Source organism: Pinus tabuliformis, chromosome Q (assembly GCF_031772625.1).
Source record: "Pinus tabuliformis cultivar Carrire ecotype Pingquan chromosome Q, CPIR1, whole genome shotgun sequence".
NCBI classification, from domain to species: domain Eukaryota; kingdom Viridiplantae; phylum Streptophyta; class Pinopsida; order Pinales; family Pinaceae; genus Pinus; species Pinus tabuliformis.
Window position 1 is genome coordinate 727,572,596 of NC_142296.1, and position 25,761 is coordinate 727,598,356.

Below are 25,761 nucleotides of genomic sequence, written 5' to 3' on the forward strand. Positions count from 1 at the left end.
TTGTCAACTTCTTCCTCAAATACAGGAAGTTCTTCATCATCAAATTTTACGAAAAGTTCCTTTGATTTCTTGAAAGCAATGCTTTCATCAAACATGACATCACGACTAACTTCTATGTGATGTCCTTCTTTCATGTAGATCCTATAGGCTTTCGATGAGTTGTTGTACCCAACAAATGTTCCCTTCATGCCTGAAGGATCCAGCTTCTTTATTTTGCCCTTTGGTATATGGATATATATAGGACACCCAAAGATTCGGAGATGATCTACAGATGGCTTCTTTCCAGTGAACACTTCCTCCGGAGTTTTATTGTCTAGGGATCTGTGGGGACTTCGATTCTGAATGTAAACAGCTGTCTTCGTGGCTTCTCCCCACAAAAACTTAGGTAGATCCTAATCGTGTAACATTGCTTTTACACTTTCTTCAATGGATCTATTCTTCCGTTTTGCAACTCCATTTTGCTCGAGATTATATGGGACTATCAGCTCCCTCTTAATCCCAGACTCCTTATAAAATGCTATAATCTCTTTGGATGTATATTCTCCTCCATTATCAGATCTTAGTATCTTCATTATAAGGCTCTTCACTTCAGCTTTGAATTCTTGAAATTTTGTAAATACTTCGTCCTTGGTTTTCATTAAGTAAACCCAGGTCTTTCTTGAATGATCATCTATAAATGTGACATAATATAGATGCCTTCCAAGTGATTTAGGAGTCATAGGGCCACATACATCAGAGTAAATGAGATCCAAGACCGTGAAGCACTGCTTCCAAATGGTCTCTTGGTATTCTTACCCAATGCATATCCCTTACATACTCCTTCATGATCTTCCTTCAGTTCAAGAATTCCATCTACTATGGAACTTAGAGTTGGAAGGATCTTGAAATGTAAATGACCAAATCTTCTATGCCAGAGTTCACACGGGCTAATTTCAATGTGAACTAGGACTTGGGCCACAAGAGATATCAGTCTGTAGAGTCTTCCTTGTCGAATGCCAATGACTTTTGCTTGTTCTATACGTGAGTATTTCCTCCATACAACAACCTTTCCAGCAATGAAAGCTACTCTATAACCCTTATCTTCTAAACTTGAAATGGAAAGTAAGTTCCTATGCAAACCTGGAACAAAAATAATGTTGTTGAGGTGAATGTTGCTTCCATTCTCCAGCTTTATAGAGGTTGATCCAATACCCTTTACGGGATAGCTATTGTTATCTGCAAGTTCCACTAAATAAGTGAAGTATCCTTTTGATAAGGTCTTCAATCGTTTGGAATGGCCAATTATGTATCTTGATGCACCACTATCAATTACCCAAATGTCTTCATCTTGGAATGTGCCAGAGAGAACCGAGAAGAGACCTTCATCCTTTACCTTGATTGATACCTTCTTTGAAAATAAGAGACTCCAAGCTTCCTTGATAACCTTCTTGAGATGGCTTGCTATCTTCTTGTTACGAATAAAATATATATATATAATATAAATATAAGTAATAAGGATAATTGTAATGATGATTAGTTAATTAGTAATTAGGTTGAAGAGGCATGTCTAAATGAGACATTACTCTCCATGAAGAGGCAGCTGACTAATATATAAGCAAGCCCCTCACTCTCATTGTATCATCATTCTTTTATTCATTCATTTAATATATAATCTTGTATCTTCAATGGAGATCTATATATTCCAAGTCTTCTAGAGTATTTAACTTGAATAACGAACTTTGTTCGTTCCATTTGGTATCAGAGCAATTCGATCCTCTAGCCACAACACCGCTGCACAAAGCTCGTTCTCCGATCCAGGTCTTTGGCCATCGAAATTCGTCAACTTCGTTGCCATTGACGCATTTCGCTACAAGCTTTTGGAGGGCCTCCAATTCGCCAGTTGGCCTTTGGCCATATTAAAACAAAGAAAAAAAATCAGAGAAAAAGAAAAAAAAAAAATATATATATATATATATAATATAAAAAGGGAATATAAATAAATAAAATCAAAACAAAACCGTCAATAGCCACAGTCGTTTGCGACAGCTACCACCGGACACCTGACCAAACAATTCCGACAACACCGCCCTCCATAACCTTCGACTACGCCACCATGGCAGCGGCCACCACCAGATAACACCCATGTCTATCGCCGCGTCCATCTCAAGCAACTGCAGCTCAAGCCACTGCCAACAACGCCAGTCACAGTTAGTAAAGGAGCTCGTAGTTCGACTTGGATTTTGATTATTCTCTAAAAATCTCATCCACCGAGCATACAGATTATTTGTATTGAAACAATATCAGCAAAATATATTTGGCATTTTAAGTCACGTTTGTATACTTAGGAGTCTCCGCAAATAGGCGCGTCCTTACAATAAAGTCGGTTCCAGCCACTCTGCGTCCGTGCAAATCCGATTGTCAAGATTTCATTCTTATGTGTAAAGACTTCCATTGTTACGACTAAGGGTGAATACAAAATTAAACGATAAAATAAAATTATCATAGTGAGGAAAAGACTCTCTATAGGTGAATTCGTTGATTTTTCATGCCCAACTCTGTCATCCACCTGAATCCATATTGTTGCCTCTTCCCATTCTTATTATCCATTCTGCCTTCTGCTCATTATTGACCCCATAAAGCAGAATCCACACCTGTCAAACTACAACTGCTCATTGTAAGGAACATTGAAAGGGTCAAATTGTGAGGACGCACCTTTGGAATATTTACGACATTCATGCCCATTGAAGGCACCCATTCATCTTAATCTACGAAGAATAAAACAAAATCCAAGGATTATAGTTAATTGTTTAATATCGTGGAAAATCTCAAACCGTTGTTCGTTATATCTTAAATTAATGAAGAAGACCATTAAATCAAATTTTCTTGAGATTATTAACTCATTGAGGTAAAAGTTATTAAGGAGTACTTTAATTGGGTTCTTTATGCTCCTCAAATTAAAAAGAAGGAAAAGGGCTAATTCAAGTATGCAGGAAGGAATTATTATTATATTTATATATTAGAGAAAAATAAGGTGAAGGATTTAATTAGGGCTCATAAAGAATATAAAAGCGCCAACATAAAAAAGTAATATTACATATAAGGTTAGTTTTTTAAAAGTAAAGGCAAGGTTATTTAGAAAAAAGGAATATTGTATAATATAAAGAAAAGAGCGAAAAGGAGATTTAGGAAAGGAAAAGGTTTGAAATTTATAAGAGTTATCAACAAAAGAGGGTGACTTTAAAAAGTTTATATATAAAAGAGTTATTATTTCACTTTTAAAATCCCTAAGTTCATACCAAAGAAGCAAAATGGGGTCTAATTTGGAATTGAAGGAAAGAAGAATTCTGAAAACTTCACATAATTATGCTTCAGTGCTATTTAGAATTAAAGGGTCCATTGCGGGAAAAGATGTCACTATTGCTATCTCACCTACCGAAGATAAAAATTATATAACGCCTAAAATCGCAAACCAATTAGTGATCCCAGAGTCAAATATAATCGAAAAATTACACTGTTTTGGCAACAAAAAATATGACCTAACCAATTTACAATTAAACATTGAGGATTATACATTTGTATCGCACTTCTCAGTGCAAACCCTATGGAGCAATCAAGGTGACATTATTGTGGGTTCACCCTAGATGGAAACCCTTGGTTCCTTCATCCTGAATACAAAAAAGGAAGTTTTTGACATTTTCTTACAAAAAGAAAAAAAATAACACTATAGGATGTCACTGTGAAGCCAAACTCAGTAACACCAGAAGACATCCAAGATATTTCAAAAGTAATTTTCCAAGAAGGTAAAAAAGTACTACAAAATATGCAAAAAATTGACAAAATCACTACTGATAGAGATGCAAAAGTTTTGTGACTTAAGGATCATGGCAAAAAATTACTAACACAAATTAAAAAGCTTAAGAAAGACAAGAATTCGTTAAAAGATAAGTTAGAACATTGTATTCAAGAGGAAGTATCGAAGTCGCCAGTCATAACATCCCCGGTTGAAGATAAAGAAACAAATACTGAACCAGTCAATAGCACAACTCAAGAAGAGGAGCAATCAGTTGAAGGAAAAACACACTCACATGTTACAATCCAGATGATGAAAATTCCAAACAAAGATTGTGTACCTAACTCAACAACCATAGTACTAGAAGGAAATCAAAAAATTTCCACACACCTAATAAGGGAAAGTCAAACCAAAAAGTTCCCTATCGACATCTGAATCATGAGAGTAGACGACTCAACCAAGTTACATATCAGGACCCTTCAAAACAGAAACAACAAACTGATCTTCCAAAGAATATTGATGTAACCTCAATCCAGTCCTATCATGACAATTTGTTACGAAATTCCAGCGAGCAGAATATTCCACAGAAGATTAATCTAGGATGGTTTGATCCCTTCTCAGTGCGACAATTTTGTTCGTCACTTAGAAGATCATAATATCATATCAACTTGTATCAACAAAGATGACAATGCCGAGACAAGAAGACATTCGAAACCAAAAAAGAGATCAAGCCTTTTGCATCAACAAGATTTGAAGACAAAGCTTTTTTGAGGAGGAAGGCAGTGATATGAATAAAATATATATAAATAATATAAATATAAGTAATAAGGATAATTGTAATAATGATTAGTTCATTAGTAATTTATTAATTAGGTTGAAGAGGCATGTCTAAATGGGACATGACTCTCCATGAAGAGGCAGTTGCCTAATAGCAGGCCCCTCACTCTCATTGTATCATCATTCTCTTATTCATTCATTCAATATGTAAACTTGTATCTTCAATGGAGATCTACATATTCCAAGTCTTCTGGAGTATTTAACTTGAAGAACCAACATTGTTTGTTCCACTTTTGAGGAACTTCTTCACTATAGAGGAGATCTCCATGATGCCCTTCAATAGCCTTAGCTCTGATACCATGTTGAGAATTCAATAGGGCAGTGAATATGTTAATTCTTTTTAACTTGATATCTGTTTGTGTTACCTTTTACCTTATTAGCTTTATTCCTTATTATTATAATGTGAGATACATCAAACAGCTACCAAAACAATAAGAATAATGACACAATATATACGCTACAAGGTAGGACCAAAACCCCTCCTCTTGACGTGAAAACCCTTAATCTCTTCACTGCTTATAGATCCTTCAATTGACGAATACCAAGACCTTGTGACTCAGACAAATACCCTCCAAGATCAAGATCAACTCGGCCTCCTGCTACAAGAACTTCGACCTCCTACTGCAGATCCGAAATTTTGTTTGCCCGGCAACTGTTGCTGCCCCACTTGAAGACTTTGATCTTCTTCTTAGAGCCTCTTCTTCCCTTCGCTTGCCTTTCCTTGAGACTTAGGGCTAGAGAGATACCCTAAGTGACCTTCTCTTGACTTCTTTTCTCTCTTTCTTCCAAGATCGAACCAAAGATAACCCTTGCGCAGAAACCCTAGCTTCGACTTGCATGTGGGAGAGAGAACTAGCCCAAACACTTCGACTTCCTTCGACCTCTTCTTCGTCCTCTTCTTCACATAGAATGAGAGATGAGTGAGTGGTGCTTTGGAGGACGAGTTCCTCTCTTTATATAGGCCTCTTCAAGGGGTAGACGTGGCTCTTCACTTAGGCCGACTTGACAGCTCCTAGGCCAACTTGATCTTGGAGGGCACTTCGACGCTGTAAAGACAAATATACTTTTTCTTTACAAGATACATGTGCCCATTGGGGTCTTCAATATATGACAATGACTCTTAGACCTAGGACAAACCCTAGAAGCACTCAATGGGTACTTAACCTATAAAATAAAAGAACTTGAGCATGAAACCTATGCTCCAATAATAATTTATTTTCATTTTATAATTTACAAGAATACATTTCATATGACCAAACCTAGTTACACATTTTTCAACACAGAGGACCTGCAAATAAGAGTATCCGACACGAGACATGGTAACCCCAGAAACAAGACACAGAGGACAAACAAATTAGTGAATATTACACATACAAATATAAAATGTAGACATAGATTCAATCTCTTTAGAAATAGAAACTGAAACATTTACAATTTTATATGATGATGATACAAATCCAATCATACAACTAGTACTATGTCAGTGATGATAAAATGACAAACAGACAAGAAATTATAACCATAAACTGCAGTTTTCTCATTAAGCCTTCAAAATCAAGATGTACTACATAAATATTGAGTCATTGCTACTATAGGTGGGAATGTTGATGGCAAATAAAAACTAAGGTAGATACTAAAGCAGTAGATGATAGGGTCCATGATCTTAATGGTAAGATCTACCCTCTCCTGCCAACCTTCATCTAAAACTGTATCCTTGACCCTTTTTGAAGAAGCTGTATCAGTCTTTCTCCAAAAAGACCAAAACTCCTCATTTTCCTTTGACCTTTAGCAGCTTCCCTTGATGATTGAGCCATAATCTCTGTGAAATGAACAAGACAGTTAAATGCTGTAGGGAAAAAAAACTTCAAGACTGGTGGACAAATCCACTTGCCCAGCACTTGGAATCCTAACACTGCACAATAACCCTCAGCTGCCCTCCAAATTGCCGCACAGCTCCAACTTGCTGAGTGAAATGACAAAAAAAGAAGGCAAAAACATGATTTAATGCCACTGACATGGGGAACACATGTCCAATTTTCGAGACAGATTGAGGGCAAGTGTCCGACATGTGTCCTCGTGTATTGGTGTCTGGCATGCAAAATATGGAACACAGCCCCTAATTGGACATGTCCGGTTACTTAGTTTTTTCCACATCAATTTGGTTAACCTAATTGGTAGGGTGTATTGCTAATTGTCTTGTAAGTTTTCTCTGTTCCATTTTGATTTTCAAACTTCTTTTGTCATCTTTGCTGTACGGACTCTATAGCCCAAAGAATAAGGCACTTCTCCTTCTAAATTCCACCATTTTATTCCAAAATCCTAAAAATACCAAACTTAATCAATATGATTTTAACATCTGCATTTAAATGACTGTATAGTGGATTTATTCAGGATTCACGCTTGCACTGGAAAGAAACCAACCTAAAGCAAGACAAATGCTGCTGAGGTCACAGTGGGCAGAATGCTGCATGCACTCAGCATTGCCCATTGATGTGATGGACTTGACATTTGAAGGTGCAGCTTTGGAAGGTAACATATTGGCACCATTGCCAAGGACAAAATCAAACTCTGTGGATCCAGTAGATATGCTGCAATGATGTGATTAGACATTCCTATTGAAGATGGAATTTGTATGCAGTGTTACAAATCAGCCAGGGTATGATTCTGGTGCTTCATCCTATGATGAAAGATTAGCCCTATTTTCCAGCATCAAAAAGCCAAAAATTCCAACAGAAATTTCTGTGCCTTGGTTCATGACCAAACACAAAAAAAGGATGTCGTAAAATGGATGAGAAGGTTGGATAGGTCCAGTAATTACTTCATTTCACCTAGAAGTGTTGCCCCCTTGTAGAGTAGGGTAGGAAAAATAAGGTTGATCTGCTTAAGGCTTGAGTAGTAAAATAGGTTTTTCCTTCTACTTTCTCTTCGGCATTTTGGCTCATGCCTTGTATGTTACTATGTAGAGGCTAGAGCCCCTTGCTAATGAAGTAGATATGTGTGAACACTCTCAAGTGAAATTGTAATACGAATTTGAACGAAACATATGATGTATGATGGAACAAGGATGTGAAGTTTTTGATCCATCCCGTCACAAGTAGCTATTTATGTTTGATCATATTATAGGTACATTCAAATCACAGAAGGAAATGAGTTGGAGATCCCGGAGTTCTCTTGTACCCTGTAGGGGAGTGTAGTGCCCATACTGAGCAATTGTTACCAGCTGAAAATGCATGGTTCAATTAACATGTGGAGAAGTTCTAGTTCATTTTTCCACCCTAGAAAGGCTCTTAAGGTCAATGAGCAATACATGTGAAATGTGTTTACTTGTCGAAAGCTGAATATTAGTTGTAGTTAGGCATGATCCGCTATGTTACCAAATCCATCGACCTTGGGGGATGGATATGCAGGTTCCCGGATCAGAAACAGATTCAAATCCACATTCACCTAGATCCACCTAGGATCTGTTCTGAAACAGATCTTTAACAGATGAAATATATCTTGGCAGCACCCTAATGCCCCAACAACTATTTTCTGGAAGCCGACAGTGCATCACATGCTTGGCCTGTGAAAGATGCATGAATGAGAGTAGCAGCATGTCTAATTAACAGGATATGATGCATTCCACATGTTATCTTGTCTTTTGGATCGTTAGACTTGGTTGGATTAACTCAGTCTTGGTTTTTTAATTTAATGGTGGAGCGCTTCGCGAGATTGACATCAGTGCAAGGAAATTAGCAGGAGTTCATTTTTTTTTAAGTTTCAAGATTGAAGCAGCACTTTTCCAACCTGTGCCTAAACCCCATCCCGACATTGATCCGACCTATGCCTAAATCCCATTTTCCTTGTTGCCAAGGTATGTCCTTCGTAAAATAAGCATATTTGGGCTCAGGTATGGTTTATATTTTAGAGATATTATAACTTTAGAAAAATAAACTTTATACGTACATATTGTTGATGTGTGTAGCTCAAGCAGGTACTTCTACATCTTCATAATAGACAACCCACCTTCATAATAGAAGTAAAAGATATTATTTTGAGTCAAAAAAGTCCATATGAACCTCCAAGCACAATTCGGCCCTGCCAGAAGAAGTCGGCCCAGTTTGGGGCTATTCGACCTCACTAGAAGGCTATATATAAGAAGAACTCAACCTCATTTGAGATACACATCTGCAGTTCGATAAAAAGCAAGAAAAGGGAAACAAGGAGCAAAGACCTAGAAGAGAGATGCAACCACTGATCCCACTTATTTTGTTTTTTTGTAGCGTAACAATGTAGGTAGGCTTCCAAACATTTATTGACAACCTCCGTTTGTCCATCTGTTTGAGGGTGGTAAGCGGAACTCATATTTAGGTAGGTTCCTATATCGCTGAACAACTCTTTCCAAAAATTACCCTTAAATTTGGCCTCTCTATCACTCACAATGACTTTCGAAAAACCGTGTAATTTATAAATACTTTTGCAGAATATCTCAGCGATTTGTTTCAGTGAGTCTGTCGACTACTACGAAGATCTTATCCTTGCCTTCAAATACAGGTAATCCCTCAATATAGTCCATTGATATTTCTTCCCATTTCTTATTCAGAATGTTTAAGGGGTGAAGTAATCCAGGTGTCATAATATTTTCACTTTTATTTCTTTGACATGTATCACACTTCGCTACATACTTTTAAATATCGCGACTCATCCCCTTCCAAAAGAATGATTGACGTGCATTGTAGTAAGTTTTAAAGAATCCTACATGTCCGATTGATAGTGAATAATGTGACTCCTTGAGTATCTTGGATTTAAACTTGGAATTTGAATTCAGATAGATTCTTCCTTTGTACCATAGAATCTCGTTCTTCCATTCAAATTTTGAGTTGTCTGGAAGGTTATTGATTATCGCAGTTATTTCTAGATCCTTAGCATACTCACTTTGAATCTCATTAAGCCATTCAGGAACAGCAACCAAAACTGCAAGTATGTCGGTTCTTCGTCTTTCCTAGACAGGGCATCTGCTACTACATTGTCTTTTCCCCTTTTATGTAGTATCTCCATGTCAAAGGCGGCAATTTTTTCAATCCATTTTTGTTGTCCTTCGGAAAGTGTTTTTTGTTGAAAGAGGTGTTGGAGACTGTTATGGTCTATTCGAATGGAGAACTTACTTCCCAAAAGATATTGTCTCCACTTAGCCAGTGCGTGCATAATAGCGAGACTTAAGACGTTCTCTTTTATTGAGCTTCCTGCTTTCAAAAGCTATTGGATGCCCTTCCTGCATTAACACTACGCCTAAACCGAATCAGGAAGCTTCACACTCGATGATAAATGGTTTAGAGAAATCTGGAGTTGCCAATACTGGGGCATTAGACATAACTTCCTTCAGTTCTTCAAAACACCTTCATGCTTCCTCATCCCATTGAAATGAATTCTTCTTTAAAAGGTTTGTTAGAGGTGTAGTTATATGTGCATAGTTTTTAATAAATCTTCGGTAATATCCAATCAATCCTAAGAACCCTATTAGCTTGAATATATTAACTGGTTTTGCCCATTCCTTTATAGCTTTGATTTTATTAGGGTCCACTTTTACGCCTTCATGAGATATGATGTATCCGAGATATTCTACTTCTTCCTTTCCAAAGGTGCATTTGGATTTTTTTTGTATAAAACTAATGCTCTTTCAATACTGTAAGAACTTTATCCAGATGTTGTAGGTGCTCCTTCCAAGTTTTACTGTAAACTAAAATATCATCAAAGAATACTAATACAAACTTCCTAAGATATGGACGAAATAATTCATTCATTGTGGCTTGGAATGTTGCTAGTGCATTGGTTAACACAAAGGGCATTACTTTAAATTCATAGTGACCTTCGTGTGTTCGGAATGTCGTTTTTGGTATGTCTTCTAACCTAATTCTTATTTGGTAATAGCCTGACCTTAAATCCAATTTTGAGAAGTATTTTGCGCCATGTAGTTCATCCAACATTTCGTCGATAAAGAGAACTGGAAATTTGTTTTTAATCGTTATTTTGTTTAATCCTCTACGATCAATGCATATCCTGAATGATTCGTCCTTCTTCCATACTAATACCACCGGAGCAGCATACGGACTCTTACTTTTCGAAATGATCCCACACTTTAAGGTCTTGGATTAATCTCTCAATTTCCGTATTTTGGTGATGTGGATATCGATACGGCTTGATGTTGACGGGGTCTGACCTTGCTTTGACTTCTATTGTATGCTAAATTTCCTTGTTAGGAGGCATTTTCATAAGCAGGTCTTGAAATATCTTTTCATGCTTCTGAATTAGATCTTGTATCTTTGGTGACTCTTCGTTGATCATGTTTGCAGATAACATTTCTAATTGGTGACATTGTACTACATAAGCTGGGGCTCCTTTACAAATCATCTTCATCATCTGAGGATGACAATACGAATTAATTCTCCAGTGCTTGGGATCCGTATAACTTGTACCTCTGCCCTTCCCAGTTAAAGCTTATGAATTGTACTTGATGGTTGGTAGAATAAGTGCCTAGAGTTCATAGCCATTGGATACCTAAGACCACATCTACTCCACTTAATGGTACAGTGAAGAAAGAGAATTCTAAATTAAAGTCTTGAATCTGCAATTTGACCTTATGGCATTTCCCTCCTTTTTCAATCTTTTTACCATCAGCTACCATCACCTTCATGTTGGGTAAGGGAAACGAGAAAATGTTGAGTCTCTTTGCCACGGTTGCATCTAAAAAATTGTGGGTGCTATCGGAGTCGATGACAACCACTATGTTGTTCATCTTTATATGTCCTTTCAATTTTAGAGTCTGGGGTTGTGATATACTTGTCATAGCTGATAGTGACACTTGCGGAATACTTCCATCATCTAATTCTAGAGAGAATTCTGGGGCATCTTCTATTTCTTCTGTGTTTAAATCATTAGTTGCTTCACATTTATATAGGTTCTATGATTCTTTTCCTTTTGCACACCTATGTTTAGGGTCCCACTTCTAGCCACAACGTTTACATTTGCCTTCTTTTATCCTTTGCATTTCCACGTTAGATTTTTCGCCTTCACGAAGATTTGGTGGAACATATCTTGTATTATCTGTATTCCCAGACTGGGGCATTCTTCGTCTCGAATATACCTTTTCCGGTTTTGACCACAGCATTTGTTCAAATTTCTTTTCAATAGCTTTTGCTTTTTGTCTTACTACTTCTATCAACAATGTCATGAAGCTCAAGTTCTACTCGTAGATGAGTTTTAAGTCCAGAGATGTATGATTGAATTAGACGAGATTCTGATAACCTAGGTACTTGTGTCGCTAAGGTCTCCCATTCTCAAGTGTACTCATCCACATTTCCTTTTTGTCGTAATCTGATGAGTGTTGAAAATAACTTTTCTTCCTTCACACCTTGGAATATTTTAAAGAATGCATCCTTAACTTTTCTCCAACTGACGGTGATTGTCGTCTTCTTCCACCACATATACCAATTATATGCTTCTCCTTATGTTTTCATGGAAGCGTGCCTGATCTTTCATCATCATTGTCGATGTCGCAAATCTTGAAGTATTCTTCCACTTTATTCAGCCACGCAACACTGCATTTTTCGTTACCATCGAATTTGGGCAGCTCGATTTTTGCCTTTCGCTGATATGTCGCTAATGGTGGAGCGAAAAGAGGGTATTGATTGGCGAATGAATTCCAGAGTTGCTTATTTGAAAAAGTCGCGTTACTATTTCCTTGATGGTGCGTGGATGATTTTTTTGGAGACTTCGCTTTTTCATGAGAATTTGTTGAATTTGATGAATTGTGTTGTTGATTACCTCCATCATCTTGGAGTAGTTGTTCGGGTGTAACCTTCATCCTGTCACACAAAATGCTCAGCAATGACATTGTCTGATTATGATTCATTTCGGATTTCATATGGTTCTGCCCGAGCTGTAGTTCTATCTGATTTGTCGTATCCTGAAGCTTCTTGATATCGTTAGAATGCCCGATAACCTTACTCTCGAGATCGACTAATTTTTTGTTGAAATCATCGGAGTGGCTAGTAATCCTATTCTCCAGATCAACCAATTTTTTGTTGAAATCGGCCATTGTCATTGACGACATTGAACGGGTTTGTGGGGGTGTATATTTGTCCGCCAGCTTAACTTTCTTCCTTGAATTTTTTTTTTCAACTTTTTTTAATTAAAGTTAATTAAATAAATTATGTATAGTCATAAACTATATATTAACTAATTAAAATTTAATTAATTGAACTATAGATATAACTATATATTCGTACGGACATTAAGTGAAGAGGGACGCGGAGTTTTGGGCTGAAGGAAGTCGAAGGTGAAATGACGGCAGAGTTTTGGGCGGAAGTGGCAGGTGTAATAGTGACGGAGAGCTGGAACCTGGACGACTTGACATCAAAGGAAACAAAAAGGGGCTCTAAACGTACATCTAGGGCAACGGAACAGTGGTGGGGAGCACGGTGAGGGGCAGCATAACCAAACGGACGACGAGGGAATCAGAACCGGTTTTGTCAGGGGGGTAAGAACAGCGAATAGGTATGTGAATGAGTTCGTGATTGCAGTAGAAGAGAACAAGGGGACAGACGGCAGCGGGTGAGCAGAGAAGGTGGACGCAACCAAGCGATAGAGGAACCCCGCACTGGAAAAATCGGTGGCCTCTCAGCAACGAGGAGCGACCCGCTCTGATACCAGATGGAACACACGAATTTAGCAATTGACAACCATGATATATATATATATATATATATATATATATATATATATATATATATATATATATATATATATATATATTTTATTAATAAATGAATAGATGATGTTTACATTTTGTGGGAGGCCCTGGCTATATACTGCCTTGGGTGCCTCTTGGTGAATGTGCATGATCTTTGATCATGATCTTTGCCTAATAACTTATAAACTAACTAATTTTTTATATAACATGGTTCTAGGGTTTATGTAGAAGGGCCGAAAGTTGCAAGACAATATTGTAGATTCGAGATAGGGGCCCAAGTTGAGACTTGAAGCAAGTTGCCAGAAATTCGACCCTTGTTGACTTGGTTGATCTTTGTCCTATTTTGAGAAGATTCTTGGAGGGGTGAGTTGGTGCTTGGAGGACTTCGTCTAGGGTTTTTGGGTCTTGGTTTTCTCATTTGAAGCATATTCTATAAGAAGAAAAGAAAATATTTCTGGGTTTTCCCCTTGGAGGGATTTTGCCCTAGCTTGGAGCTTATATTTGTGTCCATTGTTTTTATCATTTATGCTCTTGATAACTGTTTGTTGAATTTAACCTAATTAAGAATATAAAAAGTTAATACAAGATCACAAACTTTTATCAGGGATAAGGAGAAAAGGAGACCGCATTAATTGATCCAAGACCAAGCTCTTTTGGTAATCATTTGACTGCGGACTTAATTCTAGTTAGGGCACACTTTGACAACAGTTGACTGTTGTTGACATGGGCAGATTGCAAGAGGACTAGATTTGACTATTGTTGACTTCATCTCTCTCTCTCTCTTGTCTCTGATTTGGATAGTTGCTTGGCATATCAACTTGAATGGATATTGGATATTGGTTAGTCAAAGCTTGACTTTGACTCTTGAATGATGTACTCTCTCTACTGAACATTTGAAGACAATCTAATAGAAGAAGAATTGCAAAGGGCTTCCCCCTTGTGGGGTTTTCCCCTGGTCATTGACCAAATATTGTCTCTTATCTCTTGGTTATCTTTCATGGTGCACATTGTATCATTGTTCTATCTACTATTGCTCTACTGTTATTGGTTAATTGAAGAAGTGGAAATTGTAATTTGGATGCTATTGGAAATTATTGAAGTAATAGTTGCAACATAGAACAATACTTGAAAGAAAATTAACATGGTATCATAGATGAGGTGAAGACAAGCCCAAGAGACATAGAGCAAGAGCATCCATCTTCTAGCAGTTATTTGAAAGGGCATTTTGGTTTGGTAAAAATGTCTACCTCATACTTCAAGGATAATGAAAACCTAGTTGATGCATCTAACTTTGCAGCTTGGAAGACCAGGATTAATGTCACTTTAGATGAGTATGATGCCTTGGAATACGTCGAAGGAAAGATTTCAGCACCACCTAAAAATGCTCCCCAAGTTGTCAAGTCCAAGTACAAGAGAGCTGAGATTAAAGCTAAGAAGAACATTATTAATTCTTTAAGAGATCATCTACTTGTTTATATCTCATCTTTGACAATTCCAAAAAAATGTGCAATAGGATTGTTGGCACGTATGAAGTGAAGAATTTGAGCCACATTTTGGACTTGAAAAATCAACTGAAGGAATCTAAGATGCACAAGGGAGAGACTAAACAATCGTGAACAATTTGAGCCACATTATGGACTTGAAAAATCAACTCAAGGAATCTAAGATGCACAATGTGTTGATTTTGGGTAGCATCGGATGTGCTCTAGCTCTGAAATTTTGTGGAGGGGCTAGAACACATGAAATCTCCAAGACCCAAAAATCGTTTGGAGAAATTCCACCCAGATGAGGAGTTATTAAAATAATTAATATTTTTAATGAGTTCCTAAGTCTAAACTTAGGAAAATAAAAATATTAATGGGTATTAATAAAGACATGGGTGGGAAGCTTTTAGGAGACGAGGATCAAGTCTGTTTTAATCTTAGCCGTTTATTAGAGACTTAATCTTGGCTGTTGGTTCATCAACAGGAAAAGTATAAGAGAAGACTTGAGAGTCATTTGGAGAGACACCGGGAAAATACTCAGTAACCCGAGGGAAATCGATTCTCAAGGAGAAGGAATTCGATTTCAGAGGGAGAGTTGCAGGCTGAATGAAGAGGAGGGCATCAGCAGCAATGAGACACTGAGGAGGAGGTGACGCAGGGCATTTGAGAGAGCACCGAGGGAAGAGCAAGGAGACAACACCAATGGAGACGCAGTCCTCACGCAGATTGACGCACGCAAACTGACGCAGATGTGGGTGAAGGGTCTCCGGGGTGTCGAAACTTCCCCAGGAGGAGGAGAAACTTTGTCTCAGGTGTTTCTCTTAGAAGTGTCTTAGTTTTTTCTGTAGAACCATTCCTTGTAAAGCGATTGTTGCTGAAGATTAATAAATAAACCCTCATCTGCTACACCGGTTTTCACACATTGGGTTTTTCCGGGGACAATTGTCCAAAAACAACCGTGTTGATGTGATTGATTCTTGTGATTGTATATCACCGTTATTTTCTCTATGTAATTATGTGAGAACTGTAGTAGAATTTATTTTTAATGTTTACTAAAAGGTTTCATAAATAACTTATTGTGAGAGATAAGTAGGTGAAATAAATCAGTTACTGCAGTAGAATTTCGTGTTAGGAATTTTCACACAAGGGAGAGACTATACAATCATTCCTCATGAGAATCACTAAAATCAGGGATCAAATCCGGACTGCTCAAGAAATTGTACCGGACATGGAATTGGTGATCACTGCCCTTAGTGGTCCCCCTTCATCATGAGACATGTTAGACTCAGATATGTTGTTGGTGATGTTAGACTACATGGATATACCGATGCAAATTGCGCTAGTAGTGTTGTCGACAAGAAGAGTACTTTCGGATGTTGTTTTAGTCTAGGATCTGCCATGATATCATGGATGAGCAAGAAGAATAAGTCTATAACCCTTAGCACAGCTGAGACCAAGTATATTGCAGCTAGCTTGACAAGTTGTGAAGCAGTTTTGTTGAGGAAGCTCTTTATAAATCTATTTGAGCAAGTTCTTGACACGACAGTTATCTATTGTGACAACAAGAGTGGGATTTGTTTGTCAGAGTATCCTGTGTTCCACGACAAGTCCAAGCATATTGAGATCAAATATCATTACATCTGAGACATGGTGCCGAGAGGAGTTGTGGGACTCCTTCACATATCGATAGATGAGCAGATAATCGATATCCTCGCCAAGGCTTTGCCACAAGGGAATTTCTCGATCTTCAGAGAGCGGCTTGCACTAGTTGAGATGACCCTTTCAAATAAGGGTCCTGGCTTATCAAGAACACTAAGCAATGTTGTTCCCCCCTAATTGAGCTCCTAGGGTGAGAAATGGAGCTAATGGGCTCCTGTGGATGAGAGACCTCTGACCAATAGCGTGTAGAGACATGGGATCTCCCCTAGTTAGAGTATGCCCCAGTTATTGTCCTGCCCACTCTGTGGGATAACCTCCCCATCTGGCCAATGGGATGAGGGACTTGGGATAGAGTGTGATCCCTACCCCTTGCAATAGGTGGATCTCGCCCAAGTTGGTGGATGCAAGTGTTCTACCATCTGACTCTTTAGGGTTAAGATGGATGATCAGGGACAATAGGGTAGAGTGTGATCCTTACCTCCAGTAAATTGATCTCACCTATTGTCAACGACTTTGGGATAGAGTGTGATCCCTATGCATTGGGGTAGGTTGATCTCGCCCATTGTCTTTAGTTTTGGGTGGTAGCTATGGCTCCCGATGGTGATGATTTTAGGTGGTAACAGAGTCTCCCCGATGGTGATAGAGTGAGGTTGGTAGCTGGAGCTCCCCTACAGCGATTCTTCCTTAGATTCTCGAGTGTTTAGCATGAGATGAGCAGAGACAAGCAAAGATGAACAAGGATGCACATGACATGGTCAAGGTACTTGTGATGATCACATGACGCAGTTGGAATTTCTCCCTAGCTGAGAGGGAGTATTAATTTGGCAGCTCAATGACGAATTCCGACCATTGCATTAAATTCCTCTTTCCAAGAGGGCCAAAACTGACTTTTGAAGCACTCAATTTGGACAAGGAAAAATATATTTTTGATGGAAAACCCACATTAGCACATTTGTTCAGGTCATACTAGATGCAAAATGAGTAGCCCTCCAACACATATAAATACAAGTCGAGTCCTCCTCATTTGGCACCTCATCAACACAACACATTCTTTTCTCTCTTGATCAAATTGGTTCATAGTACATACAGCTCAAAAATCACAGGTTTCTTTCACACATGTGATGCAAGAGCATTCAGGCCTAGTTAGCAATGTGATAGCATGATCACATGTTGTGACTAGCAAGGGGTTGAAAGACAAAGAGTTTAGTTGATTTTATTTATTTAAATGTATGAGAGTATTTATTTATTGTCAAAATGATTAAAAAGGGGCATAGTGGCTGATTGATTCTCCCTGTGTGGAGATCAGGCCAAACTGTTAGATTTAATTGGTTTGAATAGAAAATGAGGAAACTGAAAGCTTGATTTAGTGGTTGTTTAGAAAAGAGTGGAGCTGAAGAGACTTTTTAGGAGAGAGTGAGAGATTTTTGGTTCTGAACCAGAATTGGTTCATGAATCCACTTTTGTATAAATTGTGAGCTTTTGTCTAATTCAGAGGTTAGCTAGACTAGGAGAGAGAGGTTGGATAGGTTAGATAGATCGATGTTTTGAGAGAAGTTAGATTTTGGAGTAGTTTTCAGCCTACAAGCAGATTGTAAACAAAAGGCCACTATAAAGAGGAATTAGGCCTGAGGAACAAAGATTCCATTCTGTAATTATTCATTTGTATTTATATATATACAGAAATTGAGTAGGACTGTAGAAATGCGTGATTGAGTGTCGAATGATAGCCCAAATGCATCAAAGGATTGCACATACATATATATATATATATATATATATATATATATATGCAGGCGGAGTGCGTGAACACAGAGAAGCGGAGTTCGATGAATACACCGAGAGGAATGTGCCAAGGAGGATTCTAATGGATTGTTTGAATCCATTAGAATGATCAAACCAAAGCTCAGAAGATAGCGCACATTGGAAAAACCAAGGGACCAAAACTTTTAAAAGAAGCCGCAAGCCACAGCCAACACTGAAATTAGCGTAAAAACTCAAGTAAAAGGAAGAGTGAGAAGTGAAGCATTGACGCTCAGCAGTCGTTGGATCATTTAGATCAACGGCCAGGATTAAATCGCGTCGGCATAATCCTTCTGAGAATATCGGAACGAGCCTTTGAAATGGGGCGATCGCGATCATGCGATTAAACGTGGACTGTCGGATCAAGATTTAGATCGACGGTCCAGATCTAATCACAATTCGCGTTATCAGCAGTTTCAAGTGGAGCGGTCGGTCAGCGCATATGTAATACACCGACAGCGATAAAGCGATTGGCGATCGGGCAATCGGAGTTCGGCTTATCGGCAAAGTGGAGCGACATAGGAGCGGACCCGATATATTTATGTATGCGGATACATAACCCTTGAGATCCGGCCTTATGGTAAAGCGGAGTTTTTCCATGGATTTTATGTATTGTGGTCACATATCGGATGCGATAAAGGCCGAGGGATGACTGTGGGGTTGGAAAGTCCCGATTGCGATAAGTGTTGTCTCGGGAACTGTGCGAGTTTGTACGGGAAGGCGGAAAAGGTAAGAAATGTGGAGATTTCCTTTGTAATTGATGTAAAGAGGAATTAAGCGTCGATATATGGGTTTGCGTGTTTTATATATATTAACCCATGTTATAAGGGAGAAAGGTTAATATATATGCGACTATGGTCATATAAAGGTCCTGAAGGGATTCTTAAGTTCCGATAAGGAATATTTGAGGGAGGCTTCATTAAAAGGGATAATGAATGTTTAAAGGGTTGATATAGTCCCGATAGAGGGTTTAAGGCAGGGTGATTGTGTTCCGATAACAAGGAACGGTTATAAAGGGCTTAACCATTTATGTTTTGAAGTTTTGACTCCTTAGGGAGTTAAACTCCTCGGACAATTATTTTTATGCGTTTCATGCATACTGTGGGTATGTGCAGGGGTAGCCCTGCATCAATATGGGAAGGAAGGGATATCTTTTCTGTTTGGCCGAGTCTATCTTCTGTTCTGGGACATTGACCACCATTGACTTGAGTGTGTTTGGCATGGTTTGACTGTATTTTTTTGGTGGAGTATCTCTGTTCTAGCAGGCCGCATCTATTGGCACAGAATCCAAGGTAATCTGGGCACTTTGACCACAGACCTAATTGCAGAACTTTGACACAGGTCTCCTCTCTTCGTTGACCAGGTTTGACTGCTCAGAATTGGACTGTTCTGGGCTCATCTCAATCAGCAAAGAAGTCCGCATTAATTGATCCAGGACCGAGCTCTTTTGGAGATCATTTGACAGCTGACTTAATTCTGGTTAGGGCACACTTTGACAACAGTTGACTACTGTTGACTTGGACAGGTTGCAGGAGGACCAAATTTGAGTGTTGTTGACTTCATCTCTCTCTCTTGTCTCTGATTTGAATAGTTGTTTGGCATATTGACTTGATTGGAGATTGGATATTGGTTTTTCGATATTGGCTAGTCAAAGCTTGACTTTGACTCTTGAATGATGTACTCTTTCTGCTGAACATTTGAAGATAATCTAATAGAAGAAGAATTGCAAAGGGTTTTCCCCCTTGTGAGGTTTTTCTCTGGTCATTGACCAAATATTGTGTCTCCTGTCTCTTGGTTGTCTTTCATGGTGCACATTGTATAATTGTTCTATCTACTATTGCTCTATTGTTATTGGTTAATTGAATTGGATATTGTAATTTGGATGCTATTAGAAATTGTTGAAGTAATAGTTGCAGCATAGAACAATACTTTAAGGAAAATTAACAGAAAACGCTCTCTTTCTTGATAGCCTAGAAATAATACTGATGACATATATAGAACATTAACTGGGGAGAAAGCAACTCATATCTTGTTTTCTATTTTCTTGCATTTTTTTGTCCTTGAGAATTGGAGGTCTATTTTCAAGCGCTAGTCAAAGTGTCTTTATAAAGACACTATAAATTAGAAGTACTTTTGTACTGTGTTGTAACAGATGTTATAACAATGTTATCTACAGAACCCATAAGTATTCATCCAAGAAATAGCACCATTTGGCAAAGCATTTCATCTAGCAATAACGTTCACTTAAACAAATAAATTTGTTTTCTATTTTATAAGATTTATCCTAGTTATAACTTACAACAGCATAATCATGCATGATGGTAGGCTCAGATTTTATGCAACAAGCCATGCCTAAAGACTACAGGTTGAAACCTTACTGGCTACTTGGCATGCAAGCACATGAATTTTAAATATAGCAAATCATTAAAGGAAAAAAAATGACCGTTCCAAACAGCTGGATGTATGTCTGAATTTTGAAATACCATATAAAACAAAAATCAGGATTGTTATACCTGCTAAAGCCATTGCTGTTCTCGAACTCAAAATCATAGGCATAAGTGGCATACGTATCACAACAGATGATATGTTGCACATTCTCATATTGTGGATCTGGGAAAAAGTGACCATGCTGCAAAAGAATTCAAATACCTGACTCTAAGGAAAACCAATTACGCATTCTAATAAACACAAAGAACTGAAATAAGAGAAGATGCAAACACATAGCAATTCAAAAGGTCTCCTTCAAGTATGAAAAGAACGAATACTATAAACAATAATTGCAAAAATGGAACTTACTGAACGACCAGGTCTGAATTCGGGCGATGTTCTGAGCCTCAATACACAAGCAAAAGCATATGGACGACTCAACATTCGATATCTGCAGAAATAGATTTGCCAGTCATGCCCATTTCATCAAGCATAATGCAAAGAGAAAGAATGGTCTTGTTTACTCAGAGCAGATCATGAAGTGATTGAACAACCCAGAGAATATTGGTCAAAACGATGATGAAGCCCATAAAGCATTGTCACAATAGTTAGTCACAAGAATCATATCTAACATCTGAGTTGTCACAACCATAGCCATGCATGCCAGTCAGTACGTAGGAATCGGAGCCTTATATATTCCATCAACAATTGATATGAGGAAATTATGGTAAAGACAAGTAATGTTCTCTCCAGGGATAGTTAAGCACCCAGATGAGATATAATGACATTTTACAATGCTTTCAACATTCAAGAACTATTGCACTCTAAAGGCTGCCTTTTCCATTACAGATAGGTCACCATCTCTCTAAGGAGACTTGTTCAGTTTTCCTGGGGTAATTTCATTAGTTGAGGTCCCAAGATGCATTGCAAAGGTAGTACAGCTTCCTCAACTTCAAAAGTTTAACTTGGTTAGTAAGTCATGGTATACAGTACCCTACGTCCATATCTGGTGCCTCAATCTGATCAAACTTGTGTATTTGCAGTTAGTAATTCTCCAATCTTTCTTGCCAGAATTTATAAGTTTTCTGAGGGGTCTTAGATAAAGACATGGGAACACTGCTGTTAGTGGAGAATGTTTATCTACTGTTTATGATTTTGTAGGTCCCAACTGTCACTAAGTTACATAAAAATCTTTGTATTCTTATTTCAATTATATGGTCTTATGAAAACTGCATCTATGATGGTCGATACTGCAGAGACACATGTAAGTTCACAGAGCATGCTGTCTCTAGGGGCTCATGCTTTTCATGAAACCCTGTGTGTCAAAGAAAAATCCATGCAATGCTTAAACATTTGATAACCTTCTCCACAAGATACAATCTCTAGATGACTCAACTTCAGGTAGAGAGCGGTTCCCTTTCCAAGTACTTTGCTCCTCAAATGGGATCGCTGTTTCTGCAGGCCTCCCCCTGGACAGCGATGGTGCTGGTTCTCAAAGGAAACTTTGCCGCTGAAAGAATATGGTCTTATGAAAACTGCATCTATGATGGTTGATACTGCAGAGACACATGTAAGTTCACAGAGCATGCTGTCTCTAGGGGCTCATGCTTTTCATGAAACCCTGTGTGTCAAAGAAAAATCCATGCAATGCTTAAACATTTGATAACCTTCTCCACAAGATACAATCTCTAGATGACTCAACTTCAGGTAGAGAGCGGTTCCCTTTCCAAGTACTTTGCTCCTCAAATGGGATCGCTGTTTCTGCAGGCCTCCCCCTGGACAGCGATGGTGCTGGTTCTCAAAGGAAATTTTGCCGCTGAAAGAAGGCCTTATTATAAAACCCAAGTACACATGGAATCACTGGATGCATAGCCAATTCAGGGTTCATTCGCATCGACCTTGGATCAAGACATATCATCACATTTCAGATCATAGAAGCTCTTTCAGGTTTGTCACAAACAGGACACTGAGTTAGAGGAGCACCTTATTAGGGGGAGATTCCCTTTTTATTACAGAGTGTGAAGGATTCCTCACTACTTACCTCAGATACTCAGACCAGAGGTATTAGCTCTTTTCCTGACTGTAGTTATTGGATTCAGGAGATAGATTTTACAGGGACCATACAAGACAAACCATGTTAGGATGTTCACTGCCTTCTTTCCCTCAATCTCAACAGTAGAAGAGCATAAGTAAGGCGCTAAGTCTTGAATACATCAGCTTCCAGACCAATGAGACCTTGTACTTCTTCACAACTTGCAACTAGCATACTGATCCCTGCCAGGTTCACATGGAGGCTCACTCACCACACATTTCAGCTACTCACCCCTCCACCATCTCTAGCACTCATAGGTCCATCTCCAATTTCTTCCCCACAGCCTGAATGTTAGGAAAGTTTTGGCAAATAGTCAACTTCCACCCAACATCAAACATATTGGTCCCCTCAGTCTAGGTTTCTCTCTAGAGGAGATTATCAGACTGTCTCAACCTCTTATCTATGATTGATGGATTATATTGGGGTGTCATCTTCAACTTAGATGTTCCTTCCTTACCATTGTTTAGATGGTAGCATTTCTTTTGTTTTATTGTCAGAATAATATGTTTTCTATTGGCATTATATCTGTATTATTCCTTGTTACTATAGTCTAGCTCTCTCGCTATTTTTCTTTTCTGGTAGGTTAGTGATAGGAGTTGCTTTTGCACTCCCACTATGTACTTGCACTGGGTTATACTTCTACTTCTTATTGTCCTATTAATGTGGTCATTTGTTGGACATTAATAAAATATTCCTATCTTATCTAACCTTCTTCTTACACCATCTTCCAAGCTTCCTGCGTAATTTCCTGCCAGAAAAATAATATTGAGTTAGGCAATGATTGTTCTACAATACTGTCCTCTTCCTCCTCTGTACTCTTTATCTCAAGGCTCTTGTCATCCCCCTCCTTTTCACCTGAACACCATCTTTTTCTCATGTCTTCCCTTTTTCAAGTCCAAAATTAGAGAAGAAAAAGTTTCTCAGCTATCTCCCCACATATTTCTACTTCTGGATGTCAATGTTGGATGTCATCTTTGTTAATGTCTGAATCCACACTCTTGCAATACATGCGTTAAAACTTAGAAGAAATTGCAGATATAGTGGCTTTGGAAAGTTTCACATGAAGCTTAAGAATCAAGGCAGTCAAAAGATGGTTCAGGTTCCGGTAAGTGTTCATGAAAATAAATGAAGATCTAAGACTTGTTTTCAGGAATGCCATGACATACAGCAAGTCACAGAAACCAGCTTCCAGTTTGTCAAAGGTTTCAATTCAATATCTGACTCTGTTTCAGATCCGCTTCATAGTGCGCAAAGTTGTCAAATTCGATATTTGATGCTTTTCCAGATTGGTTAATTAAGCAGTTGAAACAAGTGTCAGCTTTGGTTTTAAGTTTTAACTTTTAACTTTTGACTAAGGACTAGGATAAAGCTGAGAATCGGACTGTACATTGAGTTTGACTATGGATTCGTTCAGCAAGAGACACATTAAACTTAAACTTGGACTTTGCTGCAGATAAACTTCATCCTCAAATTAAAGATGAGAATAATGATTGTAGCATGGATAAGATGTTTAATCTCAGGAAGAGGCTAGCATTTTAGCAAAGATTTAGTTTAGTTTTATTCACTCAGAACTGCTGAGAACTGCTGAGTGGATTACACTAAAGTTGCTACATGAATTACACTAAAGTTAGCACCAGGATCGGGACCAGCCCAACACCGAGGAGAATCTTCTATCAGTGTCTTTAGAAGGGACTGATGATGTTTTTAGAAGAAGAGCACTGTTGTGAAGATAATAATGTTGCTTCCAGCTAAAACATGATATATTTTAAGGAGAAGCATTTCCTTGCTTTCAGCTAAACATGATATATTTTGAGCAGAAACACTGCCTTTCTTTCAGCTAAAACATTATATATTTAGAGGAGAAGCATTGCTTTACTCTTGGGAAGTATCCTATTTCTATTTAAAGAGAAAACCAACCGTTCTGGACAATGAAATTGCTAATCCTATCAATAGGAAAGGGTGTCATGAGAGTAAGAAAAGATAGTGCTGCCGTTTGTGTCTTATTTAAATTTCAGTGTGTATCAGTCAAACATAGCATGTTGCTTTTGTGCTAAATAAATCAAGTAATCAGATAAAGAGGTACCGCTTTTCTGTTTATTTGGCTCTGTTTTTGAGGAGTAAATAATTGTTAGAATTGGACCAAGGGCACTACCTTTGTCTTTCTTTAGAGAAGGGAAAAAACTCAAGCAGATAGTGCTGACTTGTGCTACATTTACTGAATGGATAAGATAAGGAGGGTGCGGTTTTTAGGGCCAAATTTAACACTGCTTTGTCTAGATTTAACACTACCTTGTGTGCCAAGTTTAGTGCTCCACTTGTGCAAATCTGGAATAGACTTCCATTGTAAAGGAGACTTCAGGAATGCAAGAAAAGGCATCTGTACAATCAGTCATCCTCCAACAAATCTTCTATCTTCCTTCTTCATTTTATGTCAGAATCCATAAACTACCAAGTGTCTTTTACAAATCAAGAAGGTTCTTAAGATCTGATACTTAGATCCATTGGACAAGTCTTGATCTGACTGTTTCAAAACTTTGTACTGGCACCAAAACTGATTAATAAAAGTAGCTTGTTTCATCAATGAAAGTATTTGACTATTTACAATTGCTTTATGTGATGCCTCTCTTAGATTGATGGTTCAGAATCCAGATTTATGTTTTGTTTATCAGCAAGATTCAATTTATAATTGCCTTGCTGGTTTTCTTCCTTCTTCCACTTTTTCTCCTGCCCAATGGATATAATGCACCAGTCACTCACACAAAATAGACAAATCTATTATAAGTTTATGCACTGATTTTCAGATACTTACTCACAGCTTTCTGGAATCTGTCCATTTCCAGAACTCCAAATATTAATTGCAGATCTGAACACTTTGCTTGCTGATTTGAAGTGTTAGAATGCATATTTTCAGATTTCCAACCAACAAAACACTTTAGAGATGACCCCCTCAGATCAGAAAAACACT

The 25,761-nt window shown here is 38.1% G+C and overlaps 1 protein-coding gene across 1 annotated transcript in view; it reads right to left on the reverse strand.

Moving 5' to 3' along the window:
• LOC149221599 (sec23/sec24 transport family protein) overlaps positions 1-25,761 on the reverse strand; it is a 177,259-nt gene that overhangs the window by 94,963 nt on the left and 56,535 nt on the right. Inside the window, exons 8-9 of the mRNA XM_089385149.1 lie at positions 21,074-21,155; positions 20,791-20,906 (exon numbers count right to left, since the gene is read on the reverse strand). Coding sequence (XP_089241275.1) covers positions 20,791-20,906; positions 21,074-21,155 — 198 coding nt within the window. The remainder of the gene's footprint in view (positions 1-20,790; positions 20,907-21,073; positions 21,156-25,761) is intronic.